The sequence below is a fragment of the Scophthalmus maximus genome, chromosome 22 (genome assembly GCF_022379125.1).
Source record: "Scophthalmus maximus strain ysfricsl-2021 chromosome 22, ASM2237912v1, whole genome shotgun sequence".
In the NCBI taxonomy this organism is placed as follows: Eukaryota; Metazoa; Chordata; class Actinopteri; order Pleuronectiformes; family Scophthalmidae; genus Scophthalmus; species Scophthalmus maximus.
Window position 1 is genome coordinate 12646135 of NC_061536.1, and position 13380 is coordinate 12659514.

General features: G+C 41.8%; 1 protein-coding gene across 2 annotated transcripts; it reads left to right on the forward strand.

The window, feature by feature from the left end:
- The first annotated feature begins 878 nt into the window (after positions 1-878).
- On the forward strand, positions 879-12750 carry lypla2 (lysophospholipase 2). Of its 2 annotated transcripts, none has more exons than XM_035621358.2 (10): positions 879-1011; positions 6182-6275; positions 7924-7955; positions 8539-8604; positions 8815-8862; positions 9026-9096; positions 9744-9817; positions 9964-10065; positions 10217-10387; positions 10583-12750. In XM_035621358.2, the coding sequence occupies exons 2-10, from the start codon at positions 6198-6200 to the stop codon at positions 10631-10633; spliced, it is 693 nt and encodes a 230-aa protein (XP_035477251.1). In that variant the 5' UTR covers positions 879-1011; positions 6182-6197; the 3' UTR covers positions 10634-12750. The 2 variants fall into 2 exon arrangements, with proteins under 2 accessions (XP_035477251.1, XP_035477252.1); XM_035621359.2 differs by having other exon boundaries at positions 1008-1111.
- Positions 12751-13380: the final 630 nt, after the last annotated feature.

A 13380-nucleotide genomic window follows, 5' to 3' on the forward strand; every position in this document is an offset into this window, starting at 1 on the left:
TAGGTTAAAAAATAAATGAACAAAGAAGCTTGAGTTGCTTTCAAACATTTGCAGAGAACAACATACATGCCTGAAACCAGTCTTGATACATGAACCCCTTTTTTTAATGCCTTAAAATTCATATAATAATGCTATAAAATTACATTATTGGCCTTTTTGTGAAGCCTGACATATTGTCCTCTTACCACTGCTGGAGATCTGCCACCTTGTGGATTATTTTGTCTCCTTTCTCTATTTCCTCTTTCTTCAGTTTAACTCTTCAGGAGAATTGTCCTGAATTTACTTGCTGATCAATAATTAAAAGTAGTAACTATACTCCACTACAGGCGAAAGTTCCTGCACTCAAATGCACAGGCGAAAGTCCCTGCACTCAAATGCACATCAAGTATTATCAACATGTTTGTGTTTTTAAAGAAGTAAAAGTAAAGATTGTTAATATGCAGACTGGCCAAATGTCAGACTCTTAAAGGATCATTAGTATAGATAATTGATAGATGGACTAAATCAGTGTTTCTACCACACTGCAGTGCACAATTTGTTTGTAAATGAGGAATCAATAATAATAAAAAATCTCCTGTGAAATGAAGTACAGGTTAAGTATAAACCATTACAGTACTTGAATACATACAGCTGGTCACTTTAAACCACTGTTAATTGATGATTATTAGTAATATTATGGGAGATAAATCTCATTTCTAAATTTAATTGAAACATGAGTAATTCTTGATGTTCTACGATACCCTGAGCTATATGTTACTATGTATGCGGTATGAATAATGGATGGATAGATTCATAATATTTATTACAACTTTAATATAAAAATAATAATTATTACCATTTAATTTCTTTCTCCCTTTTTTGATATAAAAAAACGATGTTGGGATCAAAGCGGGCCGCGTCGCGACCCGGTGACGTCGACGCGTCGCGTCCTCGCCCCGCCCCCCGCTGGTGTGTGTGCGGCGGGCGGCAGGAGCGGAAGTTCCGTTCCGTCGTGAACTGGGACAGCAGGCGGTGAGTGTATGAATCTGTTCCGGCCCCGCGGGGCCCGCTCCTGAACATTTAACCGCTTTATCTCGGCCCGACTCCGGACCGCAGTGGCACATTCTGTCGCGTAAGGTGTCTCCTTCGAAACGGCCTCGTGTTTCCGGTGCTAACTCGAATCGCTAACGTTTAGCTTCGTTAGAGCGAAGAGAGAGAGAGAGAGAGACACCGGCAGACAATACGATTAGTGTGTGTGTGCGCGTGCGCGACATTAGCTAGCAGCTCCACCACAACTACTAGCCACGGTTAGTGTGTGTGTGTGTGTGTGTGTGTGTGTGTGTGTGTGTGCGCGCGCGCGTGCGCGTGTGTGTCGGGCGCTAAACCGGGAGGATTAAACCGGACTGCGGTGGTCCGTCGGTCCGTCAGTCGGAGGCTTCGCGCCGCTGAATGCCTTCACTGTCGGGGACCATTCATTCATTGTCTCCCTCCTCCTCTCCGCCGATACTAGCTCGTTTCACAGCAGTGAATCCGTGTGTTTGACCGCAGTGCGAGCTAACGACTAGCCGAGCATCAGCAGGCGCAGAGCGGGGTTTGGTGGTGGTGGGGGTGGGGGGTTGGGTGGACGCCTGTCACTCACTGACGCATATTATCCTCTTGCCAGACATCCGAATCCATTGAGCAGAGTGCAGCAGCAGCCCGTGTGTGTGTGTGTGTGTGTGTGCGCAGCAGCAGCAGCAGCAGCCTGTGTGTGTGTGTGTGTGTGTGTGTGTGTGTGTGTCTGCAGCAGCACACGCCTCTGTTTGGTTTTGACTTAAATGTAATTGGAGTCATGCAGGATGGAGACTCGTGATGTGCTTTAAGTTTGCTGCAACACACACACACACACACACAGGCATAATTTGTTCTCCCCCCTAGTTCTTCTTCGTTCTTTCTTGTCACCTAGAAGCAACTTTACTCAATAAACCTGACATGCAATATAGAAAAAAAGATATAACAATAACTCAAATAATAACCAAAATGCATGTGCCTACACCCACTGTCGTCTGGGCAGCATTGACAGTTACTTCCACTATGGATTCATGGCAAAATGATGTCAGCTGTCGTTTCCTACAGCCCCAGGGGACGTTATCATATCACTTGTTTTATTTGACCATCATCCAAAATCTAAAGATGTTCAGTTTTACAGTCAGATATGACAAATGACCGCAATATAAGAAGCCGGAACCAGTAAATGTTTAGAGCTCTTTGCTTAAAGAATGACGAAGACGATGGATCTATCGTCAGAATTGTTTTAAACTTTAAAGTATCTTTTAGGATTATGTCTTTACTAGTTTGGGCGAGAGACTTGAGAGTTGACGTCAAATGAGGGGGCAGAGACATGGGAGGGGGTGGTGGCTCGCAACAAAGCTCCTCAGTCGGGACGATGGTGTTTCATTGTCTGCAGCTTAAAAACGTAGGACAACAAAATGTCCAACCCCGACCAACCAACCACAGGTTCTGTAACATGTCGTTAGTGTTCGGAAAGCATCAAATTTATTCATCAAATCTGGCTTTGTGAAGGTGAGGATTTGGAAGTGTCTCTGGAAAAGGTTATCAGTTTGACTTCTGGCCGACAGGTAGAAAAAAAAAAGTTTTGACGAATTACTTGGGACAAGAAGATGTAAAGATCGTCCGAATTTATCAAAAGAGTTGAGACACAGGGCTGAGAAACATTATTTCCAAATGTTTTAAGTAGAGATTTAAAGTCATCGCTGAGGTGTAAATTATCACTAGTTGCAGAACAAGGGTCCAAAATCTAAAACTAAATATCCATCTTCATGTAACAGATGTCATCAGTTTGTATCTGCCAGATTCACCCTTTATATTTGAGAAGCTTCCATGTTGGTAAATGTATAGCTGATGTATTTGCGTCCACAGTTTGCCAGTATTGGAAGAAAGAAAAAAACATAAAAAATGTGAACTGCATAAAGTGATGAATTAAATTGAGTTGCTGCGTTCAAACAAGCCTCGATTCTTTTCGTACCCAATCTGAATTGAACTCGATGCTTGTATTTTTATCCAGCGGCCTCCAGAGGAGAGAGAGAGTGAGTAATTGTTTCTTGCAGTGTGCACCTAAAAAAACCCACACAGGGTCTTGTACGCCGGTTCTCCGAGTCTTGGGTCATTGTGATTCAGCTGCACGGTAACAGGTGCAGCTGAATAAAAAAACAAGGCAATAAAAAACAAGGAATAAAAAAACAAGGCATAAAAGTGATAAATTGCATACTGCTGCCACATGCGGAGAGCTCGTCCTACTTGTTGGAACAGATTGTTCAGCGTTGACGCACTGCCTCTTATCTTTTCTGGTTGTTGTCCATTTCTTTTGTTTGACTTCATTCCTTCTTCTCTGTCGGGCTCTGTTCCCATTGAGATGCCAGAGTGAAGCGAAATTACATGCCTAGTTAAAATTGGATGGCGCGGGGGAACATCTTGTGATACACATGTTAATCAGATCACATTTTGGTCGTCCGGTTCTCTCAGACGTGTTCTCAGCTGGAAATGTTTGGGGAAACGTTCAGTTGCTAAATGTGCCAGAGCAGCGATTTAATGATCACCAAATTTATCTCGGCCATAAACACTTCCCGTGATAATGGATGATACGTTAAGAGTTTTCTTCTCCATAGGAGCCATGAGGACAAGAGGGTTAACGTCACGTAAATGGGACAGTAAGACATTTTAATCCAACACACGTTTTGTAAAATTCAGCGAATATTTCCTCACGGTCCGCTAGCTGACTTACCGGACGTGTTGGTGACTTATGTTACGACTCAGGAGTTTCACCCTCGTGGTTAGCGCGTCCGTCTCACGTACCCGAGGCTGCGGGTTCGAGCCCCGATCGGTGCGGTCAGAAAATCCTCAATAGTCAATCTGCCCGTTTAATGTGCCAAAGTAGTGATCAATGATCACCTAATTTATCTTGGACATGTCCTCTTGTGAGGAACACTTTTACACCTGTCAAAAAATATCTAAACCATAATCCTATGGTCATGGTCATGGGCGTTGTCTTACATTAAGCGTTATTAATAAGGCGGAGGCGTAATGTGCCAATTATCACCCAATTTCCCTAAGATATGTCTTGTCATAAACGGGTCCCCCCTTGTTTTCTCAGATAAATGTCGTGGAGTATGAAGTGGTGGAGGAAACGATTACAGAAAATGAAAGCGACAGGAAGTGTACTTGAGTAATCGTACTTTGGCCTGTTTCACCAGTGAGATGACAGAGTACACGAGGAAGTTCCTTCGAATAAACTCGACTAGTTCACCACATAGGAAGGAGAAGGTTTGTGTAACGTCGGCGGCTGCCCGTGAAATATACTTCCCTCTGCACGCATTAGCGACAACAACACACTCCAGATGTAAATCAGCGGTTTGTGGTTTGGTTTTGACGATCATAATGTGCGATTGTAGTATGACAATTTAATCTGCTTCAAAGGCTCCGACACCATTTGATGCTGACGGATTAATCCTAAAAAAACCCATTTCCCAAGTCCTTGACTCTGCCCGGTTACTCTTCAGCTGTTACTCATTCATCAGGCAAAAACACCGTCTTCTTCTCTCCTGCGTCCTTTGGACTCTCAGTGTATCGTCCATGTGCTCAGGGTGTGTGAACGTGACCTTCACATGGGGAATTTGTCGTGAGCCAAAAAAGGCAAGGATAGCAGCAGCGGAGGAACTTTAAAAACCCGAGGAGTATAATCCCCTTCAGAGTTTACACGTTAACCTTGGCGTGTTTCAGACATTTCCCTGTTTTTCCCTCATCACCTGTGTGCGGCGGAGGGCCGCACGCCAAGTGACCCGCCCCGTTCTGTCTTGTCTCGTGCTGTCCCACATCATCAGAGGCGTCTACTGGTCTCGTGCTTGTTTGCGGCGGTTGACTCATTGCACAGCAGGACGGGCGTCTACAGCTGATTTACAGAGCGTTACGGTAGAGAGAGAGAGGGCGGGAGTGTTTTTTTTAATGTATTATTTAGTTAATGAGTCACGTCACTTGCCCGACTCACCGACGTGTAGCTCCTGACGTTCATTAGGTTCAGTTGTGTGTATAAGTGGTGTGCCTGCGCCTCATTGCTCCTGTTCTTGCGAGTTGAACGCCAGCGCTGAGTTGTTACTGTCAGACAGAGCAACTCTTTGTTGCCACTGTACACGACAAAGCATCACACGTGTGTGTAAATTTAAATAGTCCTGATGATGTATTCAATTTCCTCCCTGCTGTTTCCAGCTTAATATATGAAAAAAATGGCTATTGTTCTTTCTACAATAGTTGTATTTAGATGATTCGTTAATAAGTCAAATGAATCGGCACTTTACCCTGAACAAATGATCGAAACTGGATTATTTTTTTTTATGCCAGTACTGATTTTTATTTTTAAAATATATATAGTTGTTGTTTAAATAAACTCAAACAATAATTGATAAAATCTTGCTCTTTAATTGTTGAAAAAATTATTAAAGACTTTTTGGCGGGACATTGATTTTACATTTAGCATTGTAAAAACATTGGCATTTCTGTTCATCTACACCAATACCAATATATATTCAGTTCAGAATATTCAGTTAAAAAGCTGAAAATCTGAGAATTTTGACTTTTTCCCCCATAACTACTTGAACCGATTAATCGATTATCAAAATAGTTGCGGATTAATACAGTAATGGATTACTAACCGATTAACTGTTGCAGGTCACCTTCTGCACACCTTCCCCTGTGCCTGTGTCTGTTTTTTGAACTCGTACAGTTCGTGTATCCTGCAGAGCTAAAAGACCCAGAGAAGACAAGTCCTCAGTAATTTAATATTGATGTAATTCAATGACTCCAGAGTCCAGGTCTGATTCACCCGGAGCAAATTACACTCACGTTAATGGTGTAAACTGATATGTATTTGTAGTATTAATCATCCTCAAAATGCTCCAGAACGTGAGGGTTTTTCACTGCTCTCTCTTCAGCCACAAGACTAAAGGATATTGATTTGAATTATTCATGTTCATATCTCTACCATGTGAATATTTGTCGTGGTTCGCGTTCGGGGCCTGTGAGGTCTGGAAATCCTGTGGAAAACTGGAAATGCCAGGAAACGTCTTGAATTGAATGAGAGGTTAAATGGAGCTCTTTGTTCGGCCGTCAGCTGACCTCTGTTTTTTTTTTTCTTCTTTTCTTCTGACCCCAGTTACCTCTTACAGTGTATGTGTGGCAACAACATGTCTGTGCCGCTGCTCACCGAGGCCGTGACGGTGTCCGGATTGGAGAAGGAGACCGCTGCGGTGAGTGACACATCAACACCTCCCCCCTATTAATGCTCACATCCAGAGCATCTTGTGGTCAAAGGAGAGTTGAGGACAGTTGGGAAAGTTGTCGAAGTTTAGGCTCGTGCGCTTTTCTATTAACTCTTTAATTTACACGTCCTTAAATCCCAGTTTTTTTCCAGGAAGTTTCCTGGACAGAAAACAATATTATTTGGTTCAAATTCCAGGTAAACTAGAGACGGATCAGTTGTAACTCTCCCAGTTAACTTTGAAAATTAAAATGTGTAATCAAAGAATAAAATCTTCAATTATAAATAACACTAACAATAAATAATCACAGGATTAAATTAAACCATGTGTTTCATGGAAATTCATCTGGAAATCTATGATAAATTCAATTGAACAATGTGAAATAAGAGTCTCGGAACTTTGTCTCTATTTTCCTTTTCAGTTAAAACCACACAATTATAATTTTGAAGAACTTATTAGGAAATAGCTGACCTGCAATCTTTTTCCTTTGTGAATTCCTACGATTATTGTACATAAAAGTCCTAATAAACACTCTCTTCCTAACGAGAGGCCTCATCTGTAGCAGCAGGTGTCACAGTCGCTGTACGATCAGCTGAGTGTACAAACTAAAAACGCGTCTCTTTCCTCGAGCTGAGGAATCAAAGCTTTGAAGCTCATCTCCAGCTCCACACGGCACAAACGTGTTTTGATCACTGCCGACTCCCGTTTCCAGCCAACGAGCGGCCAAATGCCAGCTTTCTAAAATGTGTTGTTCTTCCCTTTCATGGAGTCTCTGCGGAGCTGTGTGTGTGTGTGTGTGTGTGTGTGTGTGTGTGTGTGTGTGTGTGTGTGTGTGTGTGTGTGTGTGTGTGTGTGTGTGTGTGTGTGTGTGTGTGTGTGTGTGTGTGTGTGTGTGTGTGTGTGTGTGTGTGTGTGTGTGTGTCTCTCTCTCTCTCTCTCTGTCTCTGTCTCTCCTTGGCAAGAACAAAAACAGATTGGCACCTGTTTTTTTCTGTTTTGTAACAAGTGTTCAAACGTATCAGAAGCACATTTTACACTTAAGACAAACACAATGCGATAAATTGGTTTTAAACAGAGTAAAATGGGATTAAACTCGGGGGAGACGACAGGTTTTCTAACTAGAGGCCGGCTGATGTATATCGGTTGGCCGATAATAGCGAATGATCTGAGCCTTTCACAAACATATCGGTGTCAGCGCTTATGTTTACTGATATTAAATCTTTAATTGTACAGAATAAGTGCATTTATGTTTATATTTAACGTAAAATTAATTTATTTATTTTTTTCTTAATTCAAGCTCTATATTAGTGGTTGTATTTGTGTTCCCTTTTTATTTATAGATATTTATGATGAAGGTTATGGGTACACTAAAAATATCAGTCCTTAATTACATTTCTTTGTCATCAAGGTTTGATAATGACATTTTAGGAATCATTGACAGATTTATATATATATATATATATATTGACATTACAATATATATCTGCCTATGTTTCAGTATCGGAAATCTTATACTCCCTAATATATCTATATCGGCAACGGCCTCCAAAAATCCATTTCGGTCGGAAAGTGCCAAGATGTAATAATCATAAGTGTGGTATGATTTAAATTCCTTCACACTCTTTCTATGTCACAGGTGATCTTCCTTCATGGATTGGGAGACACAGGGTGAGTGATTATTTACAGTTTTAATGCTCTATTGATTCAGGTTGAACGTCTGAACTATCAGTCTCCGGTCGAAGACTCGATGCGCCTTCTGTTTTCTGTATCAATTTATTGTCATTATTGTTTTTAACCTACATGTACATGTCAACAATATCACTACAACTAACCTTTTATGTCCAGTCAGTGGCTTAAAAAGACTTAAAGGTCTTTCCTCAAAGTGAAGCACTGTGTGTTATGCATTTCATGCATGAATTGTGTAGTATACATCAAGTTTATTACAGAGATAATAATGATTATTATTTTTAAAATCAGCCGACTGGTCCAGTATTAATCACACGTAGTGTTGTGTCAGTGCTTTTCTGAAATGCAGATCACAGATTAAATAAAACCACAAGAGCAAATCTTTTTTAAATCGGATTACGTCAATGTAAAAGTGATTTTCATTTCACGAGTGACATATTGTTCTACACACTACATTACTCACTGTATCTGTGGGGTTGGATGTATGTGTGTGTGTGTGTGTGTTTGTCGTTTTGCTGCAACTGGATTAGAAAACAAAAGCTGCTTTCTCTTTGTCCTCTGACAGGCACGGGTGGGCCGACACTCTGACGGCGATCCGGCTGCCTCACGTCAAGTTCATCTGCCCCCACGCGTACGTCTTCATTCCCTCGCTTATGATTTACGCCTCTTTAATGGCTGCCACTTGCCAGCAGGGAGGAGAACGAACATCTTTTTCTCTGTGGCTGTGTGCGGAACCTGTAACACAAATAAATTTAACCGTTGTAGTGAACACTTCACGTTTAGTTCTTGGCTGCTGATTGTCAGGTTTTCATCTCCCTCCCTCCCATCTTGTCTTGCACAGGCCCAAGATCCCCGTCACTCTCAACATGGGCATGACGATGCCGGCATGGTGAGTTGGCGTGCTGAAAGAAACGGCCCTTTTTCAATTTTCAACACTAGATGCCATTGTCTCCCTGGAAACCACAACAGGCTCCCATATTTCCATCGACGACAATACTGCAATTGTATCTATTGATTCCTTTAAACACTCGTCTCTGCGTGTGTGCGTGTAGGTTTGACCTCAAGGGCCTCAGCCCCGATTCACAGGAGGACGAAGCTGGAATCAAGAAGGCAGCAGAAAATAGTGAGTTCAATGATTTTAAAATGTCACGGAGTCACGTGGTATCAACGCTGGTTCATAATAAGATATACGACTATATTACTCGATAATGTGACTGGAAGACATCAGCTTCTACTGTGGGTCTGTATCAGTGATGTTGTAGCGTTAATTGCCACGTCACTCCACATTCGCCATGATTCCTCTGCTGTTGAATATCAAAAACAAAGGCATGTAAAGTCTAAAGCCGGATCTGCTCTCACAAGTATATGATCAACTTTGTCTTTATTCTCTTCTCATTAAGTAAGTAAAGAGTTGTGACCATATCTGTGAGTCACCAGATGGTTATGGAGAAAGAAAAAAATGATATGATGTATTCAAAATAAGATTACAATCCAGCAATATTTGTGACTATATGGACCTTGAGTGGATCTGTACATAAATGATCAATGGATGGTGGTGGCCGAGATCTGAGGCTCCACCTTGTGGTGAGAGAGTAGAATGAAAATCAGGCCTGAAAGTGACGTGAAGACGAGTGAGAGATGAGCTGAATCGATTGAATGTTTGTCATCTCATCAACACTTACCAATAAAAACTCAATTGTTTGGTGTAGTGTAGTGTAATGTCGTCTCTCCTTTGACCAACACACGATCTTCGTTCTTTCTTCCCTCCAGTCAGGGCCATAATCGAACATGAGGCCAAAAATGGGATCCCCCCGAACCGGATAATGCTCTGTGGCTTCTCTCAGGTAGGATTTCACATCTTCACCCTTTTTTGATTTGGTTAAGAGTCACATTCACCGACGACAGATGTTTGGAACTGCTCCCTAATGCACACAAAAAATTCTGTTTCTTCTCCTCTCCCTCTCCGTTTGCCTCCTCCCTTCTCCCTCAGGGTGGGGCCCTGTCCTTGTACACCGCCTTGACCTGCCAGCACGAGCTGGCTGGCGTTGTAGCCCTCAGTTGCTGGCTTCCACTTCACAGCAGTTTCTCATCGGTACAGTCACAGTTTTTACTTTACGGTTCCTCTGCCACTCCTCAGTTTGAACTTTAAGATTTGTATGTCTGTATGAATATTTCCCTTTCCCACTGGTCACATGTATTTTCTGCTTGGAAATGGTCCGTCTGTGTTGTTTCTGTCCCTGCAGGCGTCGAGCGGCAAGAAGAACCTCCCGATCCTGCAGTGTCACGGTGAGACGGACCTCATGATCCCTGTGCTGTTTGGTGCCATGACGGCGGAGAAGCTTAAAACCATAGTTAACCCTCAGATGACCACCTTTAAAACCTACCCAGGGCTCGCTCACTGCTCCTCTCCTCAGGTACTGTTCCTCCCTGACCTTATATGGAAAATTAACTAAAGACTTTTTACTAAATTTTTCCCACTTTGCCATCTATAATTTCTAGGCTTGTCTTGGCCGAAGTTCATCTTGTTAACCCTGACTTTTCTCTCTTCTGTATTTTTGCATCAGTCTGATTTGTTCACCGTACCAACCCTCTGTTCTTCTTCCTTGCAGGAGATGGCGGCTGTAAAGGAATTTATCGAGAAGCATTTGCCCCGAATCTGACCTCACCTCATCCCCACCCGTGACCCCCTGAGACACTGACCTCTCATCCTTGATCTGCCATTCTCCCACAGGAAACAGCCATGAGCAAACCCCTCCTCCACCCCTCTTCCCTTCGCCACACACACATACACACACACCCTAACCCATAAGATAACATGCATGAACACACACTCACACACAAACACACATGTAATCATGATAATTCGATCCACACTGCTAAAACAAATCACGTGCAGTTCAATCCGACAACATGATGATAACATAACAAAGTCATTGAGGGAGAAACATTGACTCACATGAAACATTCCCTTTGGTTTTATTTAAACAAACCTCTGTATGTCGCCTCCATCTTAACTTCTCTACTTTTACTTCATTCCGCTTCATCATAACCTCTATTTTTTTTTCCCCCCCCACCACATCCCCTATTCCAATGCCACGCCTTTCACTCATGCATTGCTGTGACATTGAGCGGGAAAAAACGAAAACAATTAGATTGTGTCAGATAAGTTTACATCCAGATGAAAAAAAGAGACTGGATCTCTCTACCCGTTCAATCAGGTGCAACTCTATCGCAATATCTCGAGGCGAACAGTGCGTGAAAAACGGGTGGGATTGAACCTCTCGTTCAGGAAATATTATTCTGTGCATTGTCAACGGACAGCAAAGTAATACAGAGCGGAGAAGAAGGGCCGCTGGTTGGCTGCAGCAAGTGCAAGGACAACTTACAACGTGGTCGACTGCTGTAGATGTAAGCTTCTGCAGTTTACGTTCACGACCCTACCCGTGCTATTTCCTGTCCCCTCCTGAGTCAATTTCACTTCACTAAATTCGGCCCCGAGAGCCGCTTCGCGCCTGTGTTGGAGTCTCAGTGTGACTCAGGTGCAGCGAGTGGATTTCACCACCAACCCATCCATCCATCCCCCCACCTGCCACCCCCTTGACAGTGCACTCACTGCAGCCTGGTCCTGGTCCAGTTCTTGAAACTTTAATCACTTAACAACGAACGCCCCCTTTTTATTTTGAAGTATACCAAACATCTAATGGGGGCCCTCTCATGTTACTCTTTCTAATGAGTGTGATTTAAATATCATGAATTATATGAAGAAAATCCAATTTGAAATAAATGAAACTAATAAATTGATTCATTGATGCCGTTTTTCTTTGCTTGATTCTGTATGTTAAAGTACCTTAGTTGATTTGCTTTTTAAAGTGAAATGGTCGCAGACCCACACACAGTCAATTCACTGTTTCCTCCCACCGACGCCTCGTCTTTTAAACATTTCCCCCCATTTTCAAGTTTTCCATTTCCAACTCATTTACAGCCTCCACCTCATTAGTCCCACTAAGTTGTTTTTCCGAAGATTTTTAAACTCTGGAAATATAAAACCTGCTTCCTCCAAATCTTCCTACATCCCACCTGAGCAGAGTTTGAATCTTAACACAGACCGTTTATTCACTAGAATATTGTACGTTAATGTTCCCTTACCCATCTCCCTCTTTGGCAACTTACTGTAAACCACTAATGGAACGTAAAGAGGTCAGATTTAAATTTCAACTAAGCACTATTACTTCTTTTAAAACTATGGCTATACACTGGGAGGGCTTTGGCAAGAAGCTGTTCCAACATGACTGAAGGGTGATTTTACAAATTTAGAGTTGATCTTGAATGGCTTGTGATCCTTGGACATATAGGAGTGTCACTCTGAGGAGTCATGTGTGCTTCAAAGTAAATATATCAGGTGTTCTGCATTTTTCCTTTGTGAATGTTGATTTTGCTCTCCTCGTGATTGATTACCTGTTCTATATTGCTGTTATCAAACCTGATTTTTAAAAACAAAAAAAAGCAAGTGGGAAGGAATGAAAGACATCTCTTCTGATTGTCAACAAATCAATGAATGTCCTTTTATGTCCTCGGGGTCCTTTTATATTTTCCTGTCACTCTAAACCCCTGATGCAGCCCTGTGTTCTGTACATTTCTCAAAAAAAAAAATTTCTCCTCATGACACTGGCTTTTTATTTTTCTCACTCATTCCATTTGGTTGTGACGATGTCACACTGTCTCGTGCGTTTCCTCCTGGGTTGTATGTTGTAATTGATTAAAATTAACTTGGTTTTTTTGTTGTTGTTTGACTTGTGTTTTGTCACTGTTGTCATCTCATCCTTTTGTTTTTGTTGTGTCCGTTTATAATGATGACCATTAAGAAAACATGAGGTGATACTGGTGGTGTCCACTTATTTTGTTTCCTAAACACCTGTATGCGAAATAAACGACAGAAGAAAACAAAAACCGTCCATCAGAGTTGAGCATCTTTTTATCTTCTGTAGCTGGATATATTTCTATGAAATACATGAGAATTTAAACATGTATTAAAATCTACAGGTGAGCAAACGTGTCCTGTAGGAGAAAGATGTGAAATCAAGTCGTTAATTTAAAATTCTCAAGGCTTCGGACAGAAATGAGAATGTCATTGTTTTATAAATCTCAATCTTAAATCCTGACAAATCCCACATTTTAAGTTTTATATCAAAAACAAGTCTTTAGCGTCACTCCCACATCCAAACAGTGTATAAGTGAGGGTTAGAGTTTAAAAGTAACCTTCGTCAGCATTTAGCATAATGGGGATTTTGATTTAGTCGGTACTGATTTACTAACATTGATCTTAAGTATTGTATTTCAGGTTGATGGAGGGGAAGCATTGCATGAACATGAAATTTCCAAACAAGTGGATTTGGAAGTTGCATATATG

Coding starts and splice junctions, on each gene's coding strand:
- lypla2 (XM_035621358.2), top strand. CDS start 6,198: ATGTGTGGCAACAACATGTCTGTGCCGCTGCTCACCGAGGCCGTGACG. Junction 8,605..8,814: donor AAGTTCATCTGCCCCCACGC/GTACGTCTTCAT, acceptor TGTCTTGCACAG/GCCCAAGATCCCCGTCACTC. Junction 10,066..10,216: donor TTCACAGCAGTTTCTCATCG/GTACAGTCACAG, acceptor CTGTCCCTGCAG/GCGTCGAGCGGCAAGAAGAA.